The following is a 23,285-nucleotide window of genomic DNA, read 5'->3' as shown; positions in this document are numbered from 1 at the left end:
GTCGCACGCATTTGGTTGAGCATCGTATTGACACTGGTGAACATGAACCGATCAGGCAGAGATGTTATAGACTCTCTCCTGAAAAACAAAAAGTGTTGGTAGAAGAAGTTGACAAGATGCTTGCTTTAGACATCATAGAGCCGTGCGAAAGTCCGTGGTTGAGTCCTGTTCTTGTTACTCCTAAAAAGGATGGAAGCTGGAGATTTTGTTTGGATAGTAGAAAACTTAACTCAGTTACTAAAAAAGACGCATATAAGCTGCCTTTTATAAATGAAATACTAGACAATTTACGTGATGCAAATATCTATCTAGCATTGATATTGCCAAGGCGTTTTGGGAAGTGCCTCTGCGCGAAGAAGATAGGGATAAAACCGCGTTCTATGTAGCAGGCCGTGGCATGTATCGTTTTAAGGTCACCCCTTTCGGTCTTACGAATGCGCCAGCAACCCAGCAACGCCTAATGGATATGCTATTTACTCCTGAGTTTGAAAACCGCGTGTTTTGGTATTTAGATGATATTATTGTAATATCAAACAGTTTTGATGATCATATTTCCTTACTATCCCGAGTTTTGGACAAATTAAAATTTGCCCAGCTTACAATTAATTATGAGAAATCTGCGTTCTTCCGACGTGAGTTAAAATATCTAGGTTATATTGTTGACCACAAAGGCTTAAGAACGGACCCTGATAAAGTGAAGGCGATTCTTGATATTCCCGTTCCTACCACGAGACGAGAATTTAAAAAGTTTCTTGGTACGGCTAGCTGGTACAGGCGTTTTGTACCTAATTTTAGTACTTTGGCCGCTCCTCTTAATATGCTTACATCTACTGGTAAAAAAGCTTCTCCATTTAAATGGAATGAGGAGGCTAACATTGCTTTTGACAATATAACGCAAGCACTTGTGTCTAGTTCTGTTTTGGCTTGTCCTGATTTTTCAAAAACATTTTCTGTCCTTTGTGATGCTTCAAATTACGGGATAGGTGCTATGCTGACACAAGATGAAGACGGTATTGAAACACCTATAGCTTATTTTAGCCGTTCTTTATCGAAACAACAACAAAATTATTCAATAACGGAACGTGAACTTTTGAGCGTTATTCTAGCATTAGAACACTGGCAATGTTATTTAGATAACGGTCAGAAATTCATTGTATATACTGACCATGCGGCTCTCAAATGGTTTTCAAGTTTAGACAACCCTACTGGGCGTTTGGCTCGTTGAAGCGTCCGTTTGTCTTCATTTAATTTTGAGATAAAACATAAAAAGGGTAAAGATCATGTGGTACCTGATGCTTTATCGCGCTCAGTACCAGTCGATTTGGTTTATGTTCAGTCTAACGACGACTGGTTTAATAACCTCTTACAAGGTTGTCAGGACAAACCTTCTGAATTTCCTGACTACAAAGTTGTAAATAATAATTTGTACAGACTTAAGCGAACTAGTTCTTTTCTGACTTCTGAATATGATTGGAAACTGGTAATTCCAAAAGAAATGAGACAAGATATTATCCATGAGAATCATTCACAGCCTACTGCTGGTCACTTTGGTATTTTTAAAACGCATAAAAGGATTTCTTTGCGTTATTTCTGGCCTGGCATGTACAGGGACATCAGTAAATACATAGCAAAATGTGAGACATGTTTAGCCTATAAGTACCAGAATCATCAAACTTTGGGCATAATGGGCAAACCAAAGGAGTGTTGCAGACCGTTTCAGTGTTTGTCTATTGACCTTGTTGGCACATTACCAATGACTCGTAAACAAAATCGGTACATTTTAGTTGTCAATTGCTGCTTTTCCAAATACTGATTAATATTTCCAATTAAAAAGGCAACGTCTGATATAATTTGTAAAATTTTGGAAGATTTTGTATTCTTGGTACACGGTTTTCCACGGACTGTTATAATGGACAATGGTGCTCAGTATATAAGTAATGATTTACAGGATCTTTTTAGTAAATATCAAATTCCTGAAGTACATTTTACTCCTAAATATTGCCCTCAAGTAAATTCTGTTGAGCGATACAATCGAACCTTAATGACAGCTGTTAGCTCGTTTGTAGAGAACGATCATAGAAATTGGGATCTTAATATTCCTAAAATCCAATTTGCTATGAACACCAGTGTTAATGAAGTCACTGGGTTCAGTCCAGCTTTTCTGGTGTACGGTAGAGAGCTTGTCCCTTGCGGGTCATTCTATGGTGCCCGCAATTCAAGTGAAGTCGATTATGACGACCTCATTTTTGCACCGCGTGATAAATATGCTGAGAACTTAGGCCACTTGTCCCCTATTCTCAACAAAGTGCAGGCTGCAATTTGGGATGCACATGTAAAAAATTGTAAATATTATAATTTAAGGCGTAAACATGCAGAGTTTAATGAAGGCGATGTTGTTTGACGTCGTAATTACCAGCTTAGTGATGCTGGTAAATATTTTACTGCAAAACTAGCGCCCAAATTTGTAAAATGTACTGTATTAAAAAAATGTTGCGAACGCAACCTTTATTTGTATAATACAGTAACTAAACGCAGCCGTCGGGCTCGGCTAGTATTTGGAAGCTTTTTCTAAAGCACCAATAGGAGCGCTCCACATATTATGTATCGCGGCCAATTAGAGGCACCCAAATCTTAACCACTATTTTCGGACATTCAAATTATGCAAATCACTCTTTCATCAGCCTCCATACGATTACCACACCACTTTTACATTTAACCGTTTAGTCAAGGAACCCTTGTAAACCAGTACCTATTGAAATTATAATAGTTTACTTCAAATCGAAGCTTTTTATTTGAGTCGTCGAGATCCTGACCTGCACGGCGGCTACATATGGTCCTTCGAAGCCTTCAAGACAAGGGAAGATTTGACCAACAACGGGTTCTTCGTGGAAGTGGACTTTGACCATACTTCGAAATCGTCTTCGTTGTCTTCAGTTTCTTCGGCTTAGGAAGAACACGCAACGGACGTCGAAAGCAAGGGGTCCCAGCGTCTACCGGCATAAGGGAGGCGTTCGTTGGACATCCACCACATCGAGGACTTCAGTTCCAGTACATCGCATCACCTGAATACGTAGGACTAGACAGAGTGAGTTCGTTCCAATTTCCTTCCATTTCCCTTCTATACCTATCTTTCTTGGAATTAAGAATAGCTCTATACGTATCAGGCACAAATAATTCATTTTCATACAAATCAATTGCTAAATACATTTAAAACCATAATTCATATCGATAAAATAGCTTAGCTTCATATAACTTCGCAGTTAAAATCTTATTACATATTAAAAAGCCGTCTCCATCGCTTATTATCAATTGCCTCAGTAACATAAAATTGCTAAATCATCACATTCCGCGCGCAGCTGCTTATCTACTCCGCTTCTTTTGTTCTCGTCAGTTGCATTTTAACTCGTTAGTGATCACACATATTAGGTAATTGCATTTTTAAATTTACGTCTTAATCAATATGGCTGACACGTTAAAGGAGTTAGTTAGGAAACGTGGCAGTTTGAAAGCTAAATTAACTTTGTTTAACACATACATTAATGTGGCTAAAACGTGTGAACAATTAAGTGAGTTACAAATAACGGAGTTGCAGTGTCGTTTAGATAAAATAGAATCGGTATACCCAGAGTTTGACGCTTTACAGATGGAGATTGAAGCGTTAACTGAGAAACCCGACGAAGCATATGCGGAGCGGGAGCAGTTTGAAAGCCAGTTCTTTGTGTTGGTTTCGACTGCTCGACTTCTTTTGACTCCTACGGTGCAGTCGAGCGGCGGTCGGCCCGGGCCCGGGTCCGCGGCTTCCACGTCGTGCGGCGCCGGCCGGCAGGACTTCGTTCGTCTGCCCAAGATTGATCTGCCTCACTTCGATGGGAACTATCAGCATTGGCTCGGCTTTAGAGATACGTATATTTCACTTATTCATAATAATCCCGCTATCAATGACATAAGCAAATTTCACTATCTTCGTGCATCTTTAAAAAGCAGTGCCGCCCTTGTGATTCAAAGTCTTGATTTTAGCAGTGATAACTATCATAAAGCGTGGCAGTTAGTTTCTGAGCGGTATGATAACCCGCGCCTTTTAATTAACAATCATATCCAGGCCCTGTTTAACCTTGAACCGATGCAACACGAATCGAGCTCTTTATTACGTAACATGGTGGACGTAACTAATAAAAATTTGCGTGCGCTTGGCACCTTAGGGGAGCCCACCGACCATTGGGACACCTTAGTTATCTATATAATGTCTAAGAAGTTAGATCTAGTAACTAAGCGTGAGTGGGAAGAGCACAGAAACCTTTTAACAGGCTCGCCGACGTTGCAGCAATATATTACATTTCTAAATAACAGGGCTGACTTACTCGAATCTCTTGGTAATAATAACGTCAATAATAGCGGTTACAAGACATCGAAACATAAATTGCATTCACATAACGAGCCACAAAAAACACATAATTATCTTACAGCTACAAAAAACAATGCTTATCGCAAACCTATTGTTTGCCCTTATTGTAAACAAGATCATTTCTTATTTAATTGTGAATCTTTTCGTAAATTAGACATTGATAATAGGATAAAAAATGTAAACGGTTACTCAGTATGTAAGAATTGTCTTAGGCCGGGACACTTAGAAAAGCAATGTGTGTTATCTCATTGCAAATACTGCAAACTTAAACATAACACTCTTTTACATAAACATGTTGACAAAGAGTCTTCTAGCAGTGACGTTCCGGTGCCAGATGTTCATTTTAGCGGCAACATTCAAACTAAAGTGTTTAGCCCTACTAAGACTTCCGGACTACTGTCCACAGCGTTGGTGCACGTGAGTGACGCGAATGGAGTGCTTCGTGAGGCGCGTCTACTCCTGGACAACGGGTCTGCCACCAACTTCGTGACGCAGGATCTGTGCGGGCAGCTTGGGCTAGCGACACGCAGCGTGGGAGCCACGATCACAGGTATCAATGAGCAACTTTCACATTGTCCGGAGTCTTGTGACATTACAATTCATTCACTTCATAGTAACTATACGACGACCGTAAACTGCTACGTTGCCAACGTAATAAATACATCTATGCCGCCTTGTCGCATAGATCTTACCAACATACCTATTCCTGCCGACATCACATTGGCAGACCCATCATTTTATGAGACTTCCGCTATCGATATTTTAGTCGGGGCGGAAATATTTTGGGACGTCTTAGGTACCGCGCGTATTAAGTTAGGTAAAAATAAACCTCAATTACGCGAATCATCTTTAGGTTGGCTCGTGTGTGGCTCCATACCTGCCTACAACAAAAACACAAACGAATCTTATTTTTGTTCGTTCATCACACATAATGATGACACTAATCTCACTCGTTTTTGGGAATTAGACTCGGTGTCTTCTACACATTGCATGTCTTATGAAGAGCAAGCGTGCGAAAAATGTTTTTTAGAAAATACCATTCGCGATCAAGATGGCCGCTTCGTTGTGACATTACCTTTAAAAGAGTCACCGGAAGTACTTGGCGACTCATATCAAATGGCCAAGCGCCGTTTCTTGGTATTGGAGAAACGGCTCGCACGCGACGCTGCCTTCAAAACCTTATATTTTGATTTTATTCGCGAGTACATCGACTTAGGTCATATGAGCGAAAATCAATCATCATCATCATCATCTGCTGAGCTCCCATTAGACATAAAAAATGAATTTCTATCTTTTGCATCGTCACTTACAAATTTAAATAAACTTAAAATAGACCGCTGGGTATTCAGTGACTCACCTATAGAAGTTCAAGTACATATATTCACAGATGCGTCAGAGCGTGCATACGGCACCTCTGTCTATGTCAGGACTGTGGACGGTAGCGGAGCAGTTTGCGTTCGTCTTATAGCGTCAAAAAATAAGGTCTCCCCGCTTAAGCCCTCCACAATCCCAAGGCTGGAGCTTTGCGGCGCGTTGCTTGGCGCAAGACTCTGGACAAAGGTCATTTCATCACTGACCGTGAAGGTTGATCATAGTTACTTTTGGTCTGACTCTATGATCGTGCTGGGCTGGCTCGCAGGGCCATCTAATAGACTTAAACCGTTCGTTCACAACCGTGTGAATGAAATTCAAGAGAGTACACGCGAACAAGCATGGAATTATGTACCCTCAAAGCTGAACCCGGCAGATCTAGTGTCACGAGGAATGAAGGCTGATGACCTCAGCATGTCCACCTTATGGTGGACCGGTCCAGACTTTTTACATCACTCCGTCATTCAATTTCCTACAACGCCTAATACAAAAACAGATAACCTACCAGAAGTGTCACTTCATATAAACATACAAACAAACATAAACGAAAATAACAATCTTATAACTAAACTTATCACTAACAATTCAAAACTTACAAAACTAATACATATCGTAGCATATATTTACAGATTTATACATAATTGCAAAAATAAAAATAATAAACTTACATCAAATTTAACATACACAGAAATAAAATCAAGTAAAACTAAACTTCTACAACTGGCACAGCAAGAATCATTTCCTGAAGAGTACAAACTCTTATCTTTGGGCAAGCCCTTACAGCCGAAAAGTAGGCTACTTTCGTTAACGCCCTTCTTAGACGATCAGAAATTAATACGGGTCGGTGGTCGTCTTAATAATGCTTACTATAGTTACGACGTTAAGCACCCAATCTTATTGTGCAGCAGGCATCACCTTACCAAACTGCTCTTTGATATGCAACATATGGCATTATTGCACGCCCCGCCTCAGCTCTTACTAGCAAGCATTCGGCAAACATATTATCCGCTCGGCGGAAGAAACCTGGCGCGCCACTTAGTCCATAAATGCGTTCGCTGCATCAGGTTCAAGGCTAGGCCTCTTCAAATGTCTATGGGCAACTTACCTACCGATAGAACACAATTAGAATATCCCTTTTTACATACGGGAATGGATTTTGCCGGACCAGTGCTGATAGCTGATCGAAAGGGTAGGGGTAGCAAAACAATTAAATCATATATTTTAGTTTTTGTCTGTCTTTCAGTCAAGGCTCTTCACTTGGAACTTGTCACAAGTCTAATGACAGAGTCGTTCCTTGCTGCTCTCCGCCGCTTCATGAGTCGTCGGGGAAAGCCTCAAACTCTGTATTGCGACAATGGGACTTCGTTTGTCGGGGCATCAAACGAGCTCAGTAATTTCTTAAAAAATAATCACGATAAGTTGCAGTCAGGTAAGGCAGAAAATCTTATTAACTTTAAATTTAGCCCGGCTTACTCACCTCACTTCGGCGGACTTTGGGAAGCCGCAGTAAAATCAACAAAATATCACCTCAAACGCATTCTATCTCTTACACACTTAACGTATGAAGAATTAAATTGTTGCCTGATTCAGATAGAAGCTATTTTAAATTCTAGGCCCCTAACCCCCTTATCTTCTGATCCATCTGATCTGACCTACCTATCGCCCTCTCATTTCCTTATTGGACGTTCTCTTCTGTCAGTCCCGCAAGAACCTCTGACTGAAGAAAACATCTCGCGGCTTGAACGATTCCAGAGAGTTGAAAAACTCAAGCAGCATTTTTGGAGCCGCTTTTCTAATGAGTATGTTACTCTCCTCCAGCAGAAGACGAAGTGGCACACCTCAACGGACCAGCTGCAAGTTGGGACTATGGTCTTAGTCAAGGACCGCGCACTTCCTCCTCTCCTGTGGCTGCTGGGACGCGTCACGAAGCTGTACCCGGGCACGGACAACGTCACCAGAGTCGCCGACATACGCACGAAGAAAGGAGTCATCCGTAGGGCGTACAACAACTTGTGCCCCCTCCCTATTACTTAGTTAATTCCACAACTTCCATTTTTTTTATTGTCTTTTTTTTGTTGAGTCTCTCAACGCCCGGGAGTATGTTGCGAACGCAACCTTTATTTGTATAATACAGTAACTAAACGCAGCCGTCGGGCTCGGCTAGTATTTGGAAGCTTTTTCTAAAGCACCAATAGGAGCGCTCCACATATTATGTATCGCGGCCAATTAGAGGCACCCAAATCTTAACCACTATTTTCGGACATTCAAATTATGCAAATCACTCTTTCATCAGCCTCCATACGATTACCACACCACTTTTACATTTAACCGTTTAGTCAAGGAACCCTTGTAAACCAGTACCTATTGAAATTATAATAGTTTACTTCAAATCGAAGCTTTTTATTTGAGTCGTCGAGATCCTGACCTGCACGGCGGCTACAAAAAAGTATCACCTCTTGTAATTGAACTAGCTGATTCTAATGGGCGTGCCCTAGGTAGATGGCACATTAAGGATCTGAAATTGTAAATATTGTATAATATAGGTAATTTAAAGTTTTTTTTTGCTTTCTGGATTTTTCCTTCACGTTGTATTCTGGAAAATTCTCCTGGGCGCGAGGGGTACTGTAACATGGCAAACCTGCATGTACAGCCACCGCGCGCACTGGCCGGTTGGAAATAAAAAACTAAGGGTTTCGCCGTCTTTTATTTTTTCTTCGTAAATTTTTCCTTTGGAAATGTTGCCGGATATAGCACAATTCTGTAATTATTATTTTAATGCGACTGTATGGTTATAATTAGTGATAAAGTTTAATACTAGGGCTGCCACTAATGCAGGTAAAGTTTGTATAATTGTATATATAGCATTAAGTTTAGGTTTATGTTGAAATTAAACCTAATCCAAGTCTTATTTGTACGAAATGTACGTCACTGGTTCTCGTAACGGAATAAGGCTTGGGTTAGGTTTCGACTACAAGTCTAAGAACGTACGATTGTTCCAGCCCTTCCTTCTACCTTTAAATTGAAGAGCTACTTATTACTGTTGCGGCTTATTATTTGGACGTTTGCTGCTGAAGCTTTTCTTTACCCACGGACCTCGCTGAGCCTGCGTTGCCAAAGCTGATCCCCGCACCCGCGACCTAAGTTGATCGTACGGTTCGACAAAGAATGGGATTCAAGAACGTTAAGGCCAGTGACGATATTTTATTGGTTTAGATTCAAGTACTAACAGAAATTACATTATTTTATTGTACATATTTTCATATTATATTATTTACTATAAAGAACCTAGTTTTCATTTACCGCTCTAGCTAGCCGGTTACAAGTTTTCAGATTTTTCCCTCTATATGCACCTAATAGTCTACCTTGATGCCAAATATCAAGTTTCTAAGTGATCTAGAAGTGGGGTAGGTTTTTGGTATATAAGTATTAATTGATTTTTTTCCATCGAAATATCAATAATTTCAAGTTTTCAGATTTTTCCCTCTATATGCACCTGATAGTCTACCTTGATGCCAAATATCAAGTTTCTAAGTGATCTAGAAGTGGGTTAGGTTTTTGGTCTTTATGTATAATTTTTTTTTGCTATGGAAATATCAATAATTTCCAGTTTTCAGATTTTTCCCTCTATATTAGTTAGTAAGTTAGGTTAGTAATGTAGGTATTTTTTTTTAAAGAAATATAAAAAGTTAACTCAACTTATTTTGCAATCATATTTGTTTATTACATAATAATACAATTTTGCTATATATACATATTATTATTTTTTTCTATTATATTAATTAATTAGATATTTAGGTATCCCAACAGCTACTTAAGGTCAGGTGAGTTAAGAGGAACTATGGGGGAAAGTGGACACTAGTAGGGAAAATAAACAGTTAGAGATACTTAAAGAGATATTATAAACTAAATTAAATGATAATACAAAAAAATAAAGCTAATTCATAAATAAAATTAACTTAAAATATTTACGTAGAAGGACTTTTCTCATACCATTTCTCTTACCCCGAGAAAAATAAGTATGTTTCCCTTACCCCACCTTTCCTAACATATAATATATTAATAAAATAATATTGTCACTGTTAACGTCATAGATTCTTCGAGCAACACCGGCTTCCGACACATCGGAAGGGAGGGGCCCAAGCGATATCTCACCGTACAAATCTTTCTGCCATTTTTCGCGGGGGGAAAGGTGCACACAGTCGCACTTCTCACACACTTACATACAAAATCCAATCTGTAATGACGACACAAATACATAGAAAATGACACACGTCAAAGACAAATCTTGCAAACCTCGATCTCTTTTTGTGTACGGACGAGTGACAAGTGTCACAACACGCACACTAACACATTTTCGTTGAAGTATGTTATTGTATTCTGAGAGATGAGAAGTCGGATTTGTCGCTTGACCGATCCGCAATTTGTACTGAGCGAGCAAAATCGATAAATCCAACAATTACATGAGACTAATATATAATAATTGTGTTTGAATGTAATTAAACGCATGATATGTAAAAAAAAAAATTACAAGTGAAATGTAACACTTTCTTTTTGTAAATTTGATGTCCCCGACCTCTTTTTATAACAAAAAACCGAGCAAACAGGCATTTTTGTGCAGCAGTGTTCACGCGCGCGTCTGGACTCGGTCTAGTGAAAAATCCAAGTGCAACTAGTTTTATTACCCGCGCTAGATTAGATTGATGCGCTAATCTTGTACCTCGGCAGTGGGGAAATAGTGCGAATGCCGCCTCCCTTCCGTGTTGCTCGAACCATAGATTCGCTACGTGCATGACTGTCACGCAACCTAGCATCCACAAAACTATGGGCAAACGTCAATTCACTACATCTTATAAAACTACTCCAAAACTCGAAAACTACTGAACGGATTTTCACACGATTTTCATCTATCAAGAGAGTGATTCTTGAGGAAGCTTATTAGGTATTTCCTAATAATAGAATTTTAAAACTAGGAGTGCTGAGTAAAAATTGAAAAATGCTTTCACACTTACAATCATAACATATAAACTCAGCCGTAAGAAGAGTGTAAAGTAAACCTGTTTTGTTGAAGACAGTTTATTTGCCGTGAAGTGCGGAAACAACATTTCTCGGTGCAAACCGAAGTGCTAGACGTGTTCCATTGGTTTCGCGAGTGAGAGTGAGTAGAATTCATGGCTATATATTTTAACACAGAATTGTATCTCGTCGCTTCCTCATTATCGCAATAAAAAATGACATAGCCGTATTTTATTAAAACACCAACCTATTGAAAAAACTTCACAATATTTTAAAATATTTAACTTTTAACCCTTAATGGGCGTAAGGATGTTGAAATTATGCAATAGTGAACACTATTAGGTAATAAAAAAATCCTAATTATTTTGAGAAATTCCCTGTGGCTTAATGAGAGGTGCCTTCCAAAAACAAGAAACTATTATAGCAAATTCTGGAATGTAAGACTAAACTAACAAGATCGTTTAGAGCGGCAGTTATCCTTTCGGGTTTGTTCTACTTGGTGCATAGACCACAGGCGTAATAATAATGAGATAGTAACTTTTTAATTCCAATTAAGTACAACCCACACACAATTAGTACCTCCACTAGAGATTTATAGCAATGTTAGCTAATCGAAGCATTTTATTAAATGAATAAATGAGATAGTAACTTATTAATTATTTATTAAATGAATAAAGGAGATAGTAACTTTTTAATTCCGATTAAGTACACCCACACACAATCAGTACACCATTCTCTAGAGATTTATAGAGTCTGGCTACTGAAATATTACACAAATGTTTGGCGGGAAATTCAAAAAATCTTGGGCTGGTCACACTTTGTGTAGTAGGAAATATAGTTTTGATACTAGAAAATATTTTTGATTTTCTGTGCACACGTAAGGTACCTAAGGTTATAAGTTAAATATACGTTGACGTGCACTCAAAGTCAGCTCACATAATTTCTACTACTATGTAAAGTACAGTCAACAATAAACACATATGTTAACACTTTCTCACCATATACCATTGTAACAAGGCGAAAAATGAAATGTAGTGTAAATAAGACCTAGCTCTATAATACCGTAATATTAATCCATCACCAAAAAAATACATAAGTACTATGCCTTATATGCTAAATGCTAAGTATCAAAATATTTATAGAGCACCAACCTTCTAATTTGTTTACATTTGTTTAGGAGTTGTAAACATTGCAGTTTTTCGTTATACAACGCTACACGTCGACTTCGCACATTGTCGTAATTATTTACGAGCTTAAATAATAGTTTGCGAACCACACTCAGTATAGACATTATTAATATTAATTTAAAATAAACCCCTTATAAACCGCAAACAATTTCAATTAATGACATAAATTAACAACTGACTTTTATAGCTTTTTTTAAAATCATAGACAATTGGTGATACAACAACGAAATATCTGTCAACAATTTTTGGCTAGCCAGACTCTAGCATTAAACCGATTTGACTTTGTTGTAGTTGACCTCTTTTGTGCAGAAAACTGTTAAGTTTTCTATTTTCTATTTTTGATATATATGTATTTTAAATTTGCTTAGTTACCTTACTTCGAATAAAACACTCTTGTCATGAACATCTCTTTCTTACTTTATTTTACAAATACCTAATTTTCACAACACGTTATCAGCACGAATGCTATAATTTGTAATGCAAAGTTTAGTGTAAAGTGTATTTCGTAAAATATTGAGTTGTAGTGTTTTGTGTGATTGGAAATAGTACAAATCGTAAAAATGTCACACGAATCGGGAGTAATTCCCATTCAAGCTCATCTATTCCATCGTTTTGCCTGAGGAGCAAAGATGGATACCCTGCGTGGAAATTTAAGATGCGCAATTACGAGGATCTGTGGGAGACAGTCGGTGGCTACCCTGAAGGAGACCAGACCCCTGCCTCTACAAAGGTACGAATAGATTCGAAAGCCCTGGCAAAGATATGTTTGACATTAGATGGTGCGGCAATCATTCATGTTAGATGTGCGAAAACCACAGCCGAAGCATGGAAATCTTTGCAGAAAGATTTTGAGGACAAGGGAATGGGACGAAGACTTGCTTTAGAGCGAAAATTGTACAGGTTGAGTTTGTCGGACTTTTCGAATATGGAAATGTACATTAACGCAGTTATGTCAACCGCACAGGATCTGGCGGATATAGATGTAGTCTCAGAGGATAAGTCTATTGCTGCGATACTTTTGGGAGGTCTCACTCCAAAATACGAAGCTCTCATTATGGCTTTAGAAAACTGTAATGCCGCTGTGACTACAGACTTAGTTAAGACAAAGCTGCTGAATGAAATGTCCAAGGATGCGGCTACACCAATAGAATCCGTTTTTCATGCGAAAAAGAAGCCGAAGTCAAAGAAGAAGGATATGGTTTGTAATGGGTGCAAGATGCCTGGACATAAGCGACCAGACTGTCCGATGAGAGGCAAGAAGGAGAAAGCCAATGAGGAAACTGTCAACGATACGACATTTACAGCTCTTAATACTTCTGGCAGCTCAAGTAAGGACATCATTTATGTAGATTCGGGCTGTACTAGACACATGACTTCTAGACGAGTTTGTCTCAGAGACTTGGTTTCAGAGTCTTACGATACAGAATCAAGGTACCGTTACTGTCGCAAACGGAGAACAGATTAAGTGCTGCGGAATTGGAAATATATCAATAAACACACCCGAGAACGTGGTCAACAAGATCAATGATGTTGATTTTGTACCAGATTTAAAAGCTAATTTGTTGTCTGTATACAAAACTGTTGAAAAGGGTTTTATATGTGTTTTTGATATTAATGGATGTAACTTTTATAAATCTGATAATTTTCGTTTTACAGGTGAATCTGTTGCTCATGCCTCGCCCTGTGGTGGACTGTACGTTTTAGACGGTACTGTCAATGTTCCCGAGAATGTGGCAGATAATTATATGACGCAGGATGTGCACTCTGACTGTCAGGATAGTTATCAACTTTGGCATAAGAGGCTAGGACATTTGTGTCGCATAGGCATGAACCAACTGAAGAATCACGAGGTAGGCGTAAAGTATTCAGTAGTAGATAAAAATAGTTGCATCGCTTGCGTGGAAGGTAAACAAGCAAGGAAACCTTTCAAGAAGGTAGCGTTTAATAGAGCTACTTCCCCGTTAGAGCTGATCCATATGGATCTCATGGGACCGGTGTCTACAACCTCTTTTCAAGGAAATAGGTATATGTTAACGATAGTAGATGATTATACACGAAAGGTGTTTGTTTATTTCATTTCTTCCAAAACAGAAGTAAAAAATAAATTCTGTCTGTTTCAAACTTTTGTTGAAAATCAATTAGACAAGAAAATAAAAGCGGTTAGGACTGACGGAGGTAAAGAGTTCGTAAATAAAGAGTTTGTTGATTATCTTGCTTCGAAAGGTATCGAGCATCAAACGACGACGCCTTACAGTCCTCAACAGGTTGGTGTCGCGGAGCGCACACATCGTTCGGTTACAGAGAAGGCGCGGACGTTGCTAGCTGAGAGCTCACTGTCGAAAGCATTCTGGTAAGACGCATTTCAAGTTGCCGTGTACCTAAAGAATAGGTCTCCTCATCGAGCCTTAGGTGGAAAAATTCCTTATGACAGGTGGTATGGTCGTAGAGGTGATCTTAGTCACCTGAAAGTGTTCGGATGTAGAGCACTTGTCCATATACCCTCGAGTCACAGAAGGAAATTAGATGTCAAGGCACAGGAAGCGATTTTCGTCGGTTATTCAGAAAATCCAGGTACTTATATTTTTAGGGATCCTGCTAACCCACGAAAAATGTATATGTCCAGAGATGCAACCTTTTTTGAGAATTGTTTTACAGAGCTGAAGCAGAGGTCACCAGAACCTGAGGTACAGTCAGACTCTATTTTATTGTTCGAAGATAAAAGAGAGACCGAGTCTGAAAACTGTCAAGATTGTCAATTTTATGACTGTGACGAGAGCAATGACCCTGCGCCACCGCCTTCGCCGATAAATCTAGAAAGTGCCGAAGATTTAGTATTTATGGAAGAGCGAGAGCCCTTCAGTGAACCACGGCTACCTAGTGCGGATGAAGAGCCAGCAAGTGTGGAAGAGGAAGCTCATCCTGAGCCGAGATACCCCTCAAGAGATAGGAAACCACCAGATTTCCTAACTTACAACGTGTATACGGTTGATTCTAGAGAACTTACGACATATCTTGAAGCTACTCATGCCGATGATGCAGATAAGTGGAAGCATGCTATGGCTAATGAGTATAGTTCACTGAAAAAACTCCACACATGGGACCTAGTAGATAAGCCTAATAAAAAGGTCATACCATGTGAATGGGTATACAAAATTAAAAAGGACGCGTATGGTAATATAACCAAGTATAAAGCGAGACTCGTCGTGAAAGGCTTTCATCAAGCCGAGGGAGTAGACTACGATGAGACGTTTGCACCTGTGATTCGCCATTCTTCCCTCCGCACTTTATTTGCATTAGCTGCAGAGATGGGGTTAAGAATGAAGCACTTGGACGTCGATACCGCGTTCCTAAACGGAGATTTAGAAGAAGAAGTTTTCATGGAACAACCTCTTGGTTTCATCGAAAAGGGCAAAGAAAACAAGGTTTGTTTGCTGAAGAAATCCCTTTACGGCCTTAAACAGGCACCGCGAGCATGGAACAAAAAGTTAAATGAAACGTTTTTGAAAATAGGTTTTACAGGAACTCCTTCCGAGCCTTGCGTATATACAAAACTTTTTGCTAAGGAACTCGTGATATTGGGTATTTTTGTCGATGACATAATAGTCTTCTTTAAATCTGATTCGACGTTTGACACTGTCAAAAGGAATTTGTCGAAATATTTTTCTTTGAAAGATCTCGGAATATTAAAATGTTATTTAGGTTTACAAATTGATTGCGATTCCGAGTGTATTAAATTAAATCGGCGAAGTTATATTCTTTCTATATTGGAAAAATTTAACATGAAGGATTGTAAGACTGTGGATACTCCTCTAGTTAAAAAGAATATGGAAAGAAGAACTGATGGTCAAGAAGGTGAGTCTTATCCGTATCAGAACTTAATAGGATGCCTCATGTATCTTACGGTAAACTCACGACCCGATATCGCTTACGCTACGAGCTATTTAAGCCAGTTTAATACGTTCTTTACTAAAGAACACTACAATGCTGCGAAAAGGGTTCTGCAGTACCTGAAGGGTACTTTAAATTACTCCTTGGTTTACAGGAAGAGTGGAGAACCTTTAAAAGGCTTTAGTGACGCGGACTTGGGCAAATTGTCCGATTGACAGAAGGTCGTACACTGGATACACCTTCAAGTTAAGTGGAGGTCCAGTATCCTGGGAGTCCAAGAAGCAGCCTACAGTGGCTTTATCTTCAGCCGAATCGGAATATATGCCACTAGCGTCTGCCACGAAGGAAGCATGCTACTTACGACGGTTTATCTATGAGATAACAGGTAAATTGCATATAGTTCATTTAGCTTCTGACAGTCAGAGTGCCATCAACCTCGTTCGAAATCCTGTACACCACAACAGGACGAAACATATAGATACCAGATTTCACTTTATTAGGGAAAAGGTCTCAAATAATGTTGTTAAATTAGAATACATCAAAAGTAGTGATATGCCTGCCGATGTACTAACGAAGCCACTAGGACCTATAGTACATAAACGGTGTATACTTAACTTAGGAATAGAGACTTAAGTTTTTGTTATGTGTTTGTCTGGCACAACTTCGATTAAGGGCGGATGTTGTAGTTGACCTCTTTTGTGCAGACAACTGTTAAGTTTTCTATTTTCTATTTTTGACATATATGTATTTTAAATTTGCTTAGTTACCTTACTTCGAATAAAACACTCTTGTCATGAACATCTCTTTCTTACTTTATTTTACAAATACCTAATTTTCACAACAGACTTCAAGTAAAAGGCTACCTAAATCTCAAAAATGATTTTTTTTTGTAACTACCATTCAAATGGGACTCAAATGGGACTAGGCCGGTCACGTCTGCCGTATGCATCCAGACAGATGGGCTAGTGGATGCCAGAAGAGCGCGGACGCGGTAGGCCCAGACGGACATGGCGGGACGACCTAGACACGGTCTCAACAACTGGCCAGAGCAGGCGCTATGTCGGGAGTCGTGGAAGACAAGGGGAGAGGCCTTTGCCCAGCAGTGGGACACCATAATAGACTAGCAAAAAAAATGTAACTATATCCCCGAGGCAAGAGAAAAGCAACGGATATAGACGATCTTCGAATTTAATACATTAGTCTCGCCCGTGCTGGTTATGCTGTTAGAATTACAAATGGCTGTTTGTTCTTCCCTTTTATTTTATTATCAACTATGTTAGCGCGGTACGGTGTAGCGTGACCGATATACCTATGCAATTACATTTTATTGGACTTAGCTATTTTTACTTACTTTTAAGCTATTTTCAAACTAAAGTGTTAATTGATTTTATTAATTTAGTAGCCAAAAGAAGAACAGAATAAGGTAGTAAGTTTGTTTGAGTGTATTTGTTTCACTTGGCAGTCCGGACGGCTAGACACACTGACTATTTAAATATAGTATAGGCTTCAGTTTATTCTAATTAATGTACATTTACACGATCTTCACTCATTATCTCCGACTGGACCCAACCATTTGCTGCGTCCTGCCCGTCTACATTACCTTACGAAGGTCGATGACATCGTAAAGTATGTGAAAACGAAGACCGGATTCATCCTGAAGGTCGCGAAGTTGGAATCTCGACACAATGAGAATTTTAATTCGTTTGTGGTGAGCGTTCCGATTGAACATCTAGCGACCTTCACCAAGGAGGAGTTTTGGCCGAAGGGTGTCAAGTTGCGCGGCCGGCTCCCAGACACTGGGTAGTGTAATGCATCGCAGCCATAATGTGATTTGTAGTGTTTAGTTTTAAAATATATTTTTATAATATGTATCTATGCTAGTTTTAAGGTACTTATTTATGTACCTATGCCTGAAATAAAACATTTCATTTCATTATTCGAGTTATATCGAGTTTATCGCGTGTCCCTGCTTTTATTATTTGTCCTGATGTAACGACCGTGACATTACGTTCTTGGTCGCAGGTAGACTAGCGCGGAATTGAAGGAGGGTTTTGCGAACTACTCGCACTTAGTCTTGGTTATAAATTGGTTATAAAAAATAGCCAACATCTTTAATGATTTTGTCTCCTCCACTGGAAATAATAACCCCACCCCTTTAAACAGACTACCTCTAATAAATTCAATAAACAACTCATTTTTCCTTCGGCCTACTCAACCTAAAGAAGTATTTACAATTCTAAAAAACCTTAAAAATAAATCGTCTTTCGGCATAGATGAAATCCCCCCAGCTTTATTAAAATCTTGCGCAGAATCTCTATGCAGCCCCTACTCCCTACTAATAAATCAATCTTTTTCACAAGGCATCTTTCCTGATGCATTGAAAATCTCATTAATAAAACCCATTCACAAAAAGGGAAATACCGCAGACATAAATAACTACCGTCCAATCTCTCTACTACCCACGTCATCTAAAATTTTTGAAACCGCGATGGTAAAGCGCCTTTATAGTTTCTGTGAAAAATTCAAAATTTTTAGTGAAAATCAAAATGGCTTCAGAAAAAATCACTCAACTACCTTAGCAATCTATAAGTATGCCCTGGAGATATTCAATATTATAAACGACAAAAAATATGCTGTGGGGCTCTTACTCGACATGAGTAAGGCCTACGATAGAGTCCGATATGAAATCCTTCTAGACAAACTATATAACATAGGTGTTAAAGGTATTGCACTGGAGTGGTTTAAGTCATATTTGACCAATCGCTCCCAATATGTTGAAATAGAGCACAGAGACTTTGATAGAGCAATTATACAGCACATCAGATCTAAGAGAGTCCCCGTGAAGGGCTCTAGCCCTCAAGGTAGCGTCTTAGGCTGTATTCTATTTATCATTTACATAAATGATCTTCCTAAAATATTAGACGAACATAGCACGCTTTTCGCAGATGACATATCTATAATGTTCCCATGCGATACTACTGTAGAAGTTCAGAATAAATTACAGTCAACGCTAAATAAAATTACAAATTGGTTGCAATGCCATAACCTACAGCTCAACATTAACAAAACAAAAATTATCCAATTTAAACCACATCAAAAATCATCATTGGAAATAGACTTTAAATATAATAATTCAAAATTAGATAACGTGAGTTCTGCCACCCTATTAGGAATAGAATTAGACTCAAATATGAGCTGGAAAGATCATATTCTAAAATTGTCAAAAAAATGATCATCTTTTATATATGCCCTTGAGCATCTAAAGCGAGCTACAGACCTACAGAAATCCCTTGCGGCATATTACGCATATGCTTATTCGCGAATATCATATGGCCTGGTCCTTTGGGGAAATAGCTGCGATATTGATAAAATATTTATTCTGCAAAAAAACCGTTGCATCTATGTACATATTTGAATCATGTAAATTTGTTAGGAAACACTTAAACTTATATTCACTCAAAGATACAACTCAAGTTAAAAGAAATAATCGTAATGTTAATCAACTAAAAGTGCCTTTTTCGAAATTAAAACTTGTCACATGTAGCCCCCATTATATGACTATAAAAATCTACAATCACCTTCGAAACTCTATCAAAGATCTGGAAAATGAAAGTCAATTTAAAAAACAGCTGAAACTGTTTTAAATTAGTGGATGTTTTTATAATATTAAAGAATTTTTTGACCAAGTCAGTAAATGAAAATATTACCGTGCTTTGTTTATGTAAGGAAATAATGTAATATTGCTACCAAATGATCATGTGTGAATGTATGTATAATATTAATTTAATGAAATGTGTATAATAATTGTAATCAAATCACCTACTTGTAGCCCTCTTATATTGCCGTGCCCTTGCAGGGTGTCACATGTATACCTTTATTTATGTTCCATTCCATCCATGTCTGTTATGTGATATGCAATAAAGTATTCTATTCTATTCTATTCTATTCTATTCTAAATTGTACGCTAGGGTTGTCACTTTACCTACACACAAGGCACGACATCCGGTGGTTTGTGACTGCATGGTATGCGCTTGCATTTGCTAATTACTAGATTTCACGAAGATGAAATTTCCTGTCCCTCATTCTGGTTGAAATTTCGAGTAAATGACAAATATATATGTTATATGAACTCGCACTTTCCAAAAGAGAGGCTAAGTAGGTTTGTGTTTGAGTTAAGTTTTGTGTTGAGGTAGTGTTAGTTTAACTAAATTAATTCAACAACCTCGTATCTAGATACCAAAGCAACCTTTGTGAATATTAACTTTATACTTAGGACGAAATATTAATTAAAACACAATTCCACTTAGTGAACAAAAACAAATTTTAAGACCTAAGAGTAAAGTGGGACATTCGATACAAGTCTAATCTTTAAAGTACTAATACTTGTATATGAATGAGACTTTAATACTAACGGCCTGATTCGAACTTATTCAAACAAATTCGTCACTTTGGCGATGATTAGAACAAATTTTCTACAAGCAAAAACTGAAAAAGGGCAATAATTTATGCACATCTGGGATGAAGCAAATTAGGATTAAGTACATGCGTTTAGGACAAAATGAAGTTATTAAAACGATTTCCAGCTTGCTGGGAATTAATTCTTCGAAAAAATCTAATTTGATTAACTTTATATGTTAGGGCGACTGCACATATTTCATGCATTAATGCCATCGCGTCATTATGATTCATATATATTTGCGCATTCCTGAATCCCCCCTAGATTGAATTAATCCATCGATGATGTCTGCCTTCAGTGCAAACCTAATCAAACTTAGCAAACTCAAAGAGGATGTGCTGGTAAACGAGTGTTCAATTGAGCAAGATCTCGATTATCGTGAAATTGAAATCGAATGCGGCTGGTGAATTGAAAATGAACCTTCCACGACGATCGACTCGTTTTTTCTTTTCCCTTGGCGCCAAGAAATCTGTTACAAATGAGTAATAGAATTCTATCAAGTTCATTTTCTTATAATTCAATTATGTACTGTTGAATTTGGAGACATAGCAACTGTTTTAGGCGGGTATAAAATAACATTTCTCGTTCAACTGGTATCTGATATCAATTCAAATAATAACCGGCCAAGAGCATGCCGGGCCTTGTTCAGTGTTAGCTACAAAAAAAAGACTACGATACTTCAAAAATGGCTTAACTAGTCATGTTCGCTATAGTTTTCATTGAATGTCTATATATTAACCCTTAATCAAACGGAACACTTTTTATGAGATTTTTGAAAACTAAGAATGGTTTTTAGGTGATTTGGGTGCGTAGATTACGAAAAAATATAAAAAAAATTAAGTGGGGAGGAAAGGGGTATTGCGGTGGGAAATAATTTCCAGTTATCCGTTACGGAATAGCAAAACTTTGAATGAAGTGGGAAATAGTTTCCCATTGTCCGATACGGCTACGAACTTTTTACTAGTTAGTAGCTCCCCCCGGCTTTGCTTGGAATTCAAGTATGATTTTTTAACATTATCTTCAAAAATCAAAGAAATAAATAAAAGAAAAAGAAAACAAAAAGAAGGCACAGATTTTTTTGTGTAACAGACAAACGGGCATAATATTTTTATATATGGAAACAAATTAAAATTTAGGTGGAGAACAAACACTGGGAAATTATTTCCCACTTGATAAAACCTACCATTTTTTTTGTAAGTTCAGGAACAAACAATGGGAAATAATTTCCCACTTACTAAAACCTTAAAATCTTGGCTAAATCATATTATCGTTATCACAATTATTTTCAAGCAAAACACAGGGAAAATAAGTAAGTCTAGTTTATGATAGTATTCAGTGTATTCACTTACCAGATTTTTTTTTCGCACTTAACCTCAAAATGCTAAAATACTGTTGTTATTGCAAAAAAAATCACGACAACTGACATTGACATTGACGTATGGTCTCAAATGGCTGCGATTAGAAAAGTGTTGCCATTTTTCAAATTCAAAATGTTACTAAGAGTTTAAATCTGTATGGTTGGTATGTCTGATTGCTGCCATTAAAAAGATAAAAAATATTTCGTAAATTAGAATGAAGTGGGAAATAATTTCCCGTTATTTGATTAAGGGTTAAGTTCTATTTGCAGAGAGAAGGGGTAAAGAAAAGTTTATTTTTTCTTGGAGTGATTATTGACACTGACGTATTCGCTAACGTGAGCGTAACTTCTTTCTATTCATCTCGCTCGTACTGGTGGTATATTAGTGCGCAGACGTTAGCGAATATGTCAGTTTTACACTGATAAGGCAGTCGTTGTAAGACTATTTGAGATCCTTTAAAATGGAATCGTGGAAGTGCAAAGTAAGAGTAAAAATTCTAAAGCCCACATATTACCAGTTCGCCGGACGATATCAGCCTGTCAGTTGTTCGGAGCTGTCAAATTTTGCGTTTAACTGACAAGCTGATATCGTCCGGCGAACTGGTAATCTGTGGGCCCCTTAAAGTCTTTTGCAAACGTACATCGCTTAGCACTTTACTTATAAACACACGTTTCACATAATTCTGGACAACTTTTAGTTTGTTTAGTACCAAATTACCCTGCATTCTGTATTATTCTTCAAATAAAGCCAGATTAAACAAGGCTTTTGTCAAATTATGGTAGAAAATGAGATACCTATATGTCAACGTTTCAAATTTATTTTCATACTAATTAGGTGCGAGTATTTTGCGTGTATATAGATTAAAGGAGTACTTGATCACACAGTAAAATACATAAATACGAACGCATAAAATTTTGAAATAATGTATACCTACATATTTTAAAACTTTACTATGTTTTAAGGTAAGTGTTATTGGTTGTCATTGTTTTCTAGTATTCCAGTTATTTAATTTGATTTTTTTGTGTAGGTAATGAGTTTGTACTCGTATTATGTTAAAAAGTGCTATGATTTTGTAAGATTTGACTGTGATTACTATGGCTTAGTTAAGTTACTAAATTTTACGTTACATTTTTTAGGGTTCCGTAAGCAAAATGACAAACGGAACCCTTAAATTTCATCATGCCCATATGTACGTCCGTCTGTCTGTCGGTGTATCACAGCCAGTTTGCTCAAAAAATATGTAAGGTATAATTTAATAATTGTATGGAAGGTGTATATTGTTACCTCTCGTACTACATTTAACAGTGCAATGTTAAAAATATGGTAACTATGGCAATAAACAACCTACCTACTGAAAATGATCTTACCAAGCGGTGTACAGAATGCGTGTTTCGTTTTGCATTTAGATACAGCTAACTTTATTTCCTTAATTTTTATAGGGTTTCCTACCCGAGGCATTCAAAGAAACAACTTCACAAAAAGCCACAATATGCCACAATGATGTTTGTAGGTACCTAGTAACCATCTAAGGTACCTGCGCCAAAGAAGCCCCTGTTCTAAAGCTTGCCTACTTTTGAAAATTCATACTGTTATGTGATTGGGTTAAATTT

At 37.8% G+C, this 23,285-nt stretch overlaps 1 protein-coding gene across 1 annotated transcript; it reads left to right on the top strand.

The window, feature by feature from the left end:
* Positions 1-3,348: 3,348 nt before the first annotated feature.
* On the top strand, positions 3,349-7,807 carry LOC134792295 (uncharacterized). The gene is made up of 2 exons (XM_063763564.1): positions 3,349-3,566; positions 3,644-7,807. Exon 2 carries the CDS (start codon positions 3,644-3,646, stop codon positions 7,805-7,807), a length of 4,164 nt encoding a protein of 1,387 aa, XP_063619634.1. The 5' UTR covers positions 3,349-3,566.
* The last annotated feature ends 15,478 nt before the right edge of the window (positions 7,808-23,285 follow it).

The sequence above is a fragment of the Cydia splendana genome, chromosome 7 (assembly GCF_910591565.1).
Source record: "Cydia splendana chromosome 7, ilCydSple1.2, whole genome shotgun sequence".
Taxonomy (NCBI): domain Eukaryota; kingdom Metazoa; phylum Arthropoda; class Insecta; order Lepidoptera; family Tortricidae; genus Cydia; species Cydia splendana.
The sequence above is the reverse complement of the archived record's forward strand: the minus strand, read 5'-3'. Positions and strand labels throughout refer to the sequence as shown.

What these genes read in the sequence shown, in the direction of transcription:
- LOC134792295 (XM_063763564.1), top strand. Translation starts at nt 3,644, where the DNA reads ATGGAGATTGAAGCGTTAACTGAGAAACCCGACGAAGCATATGCGGAG.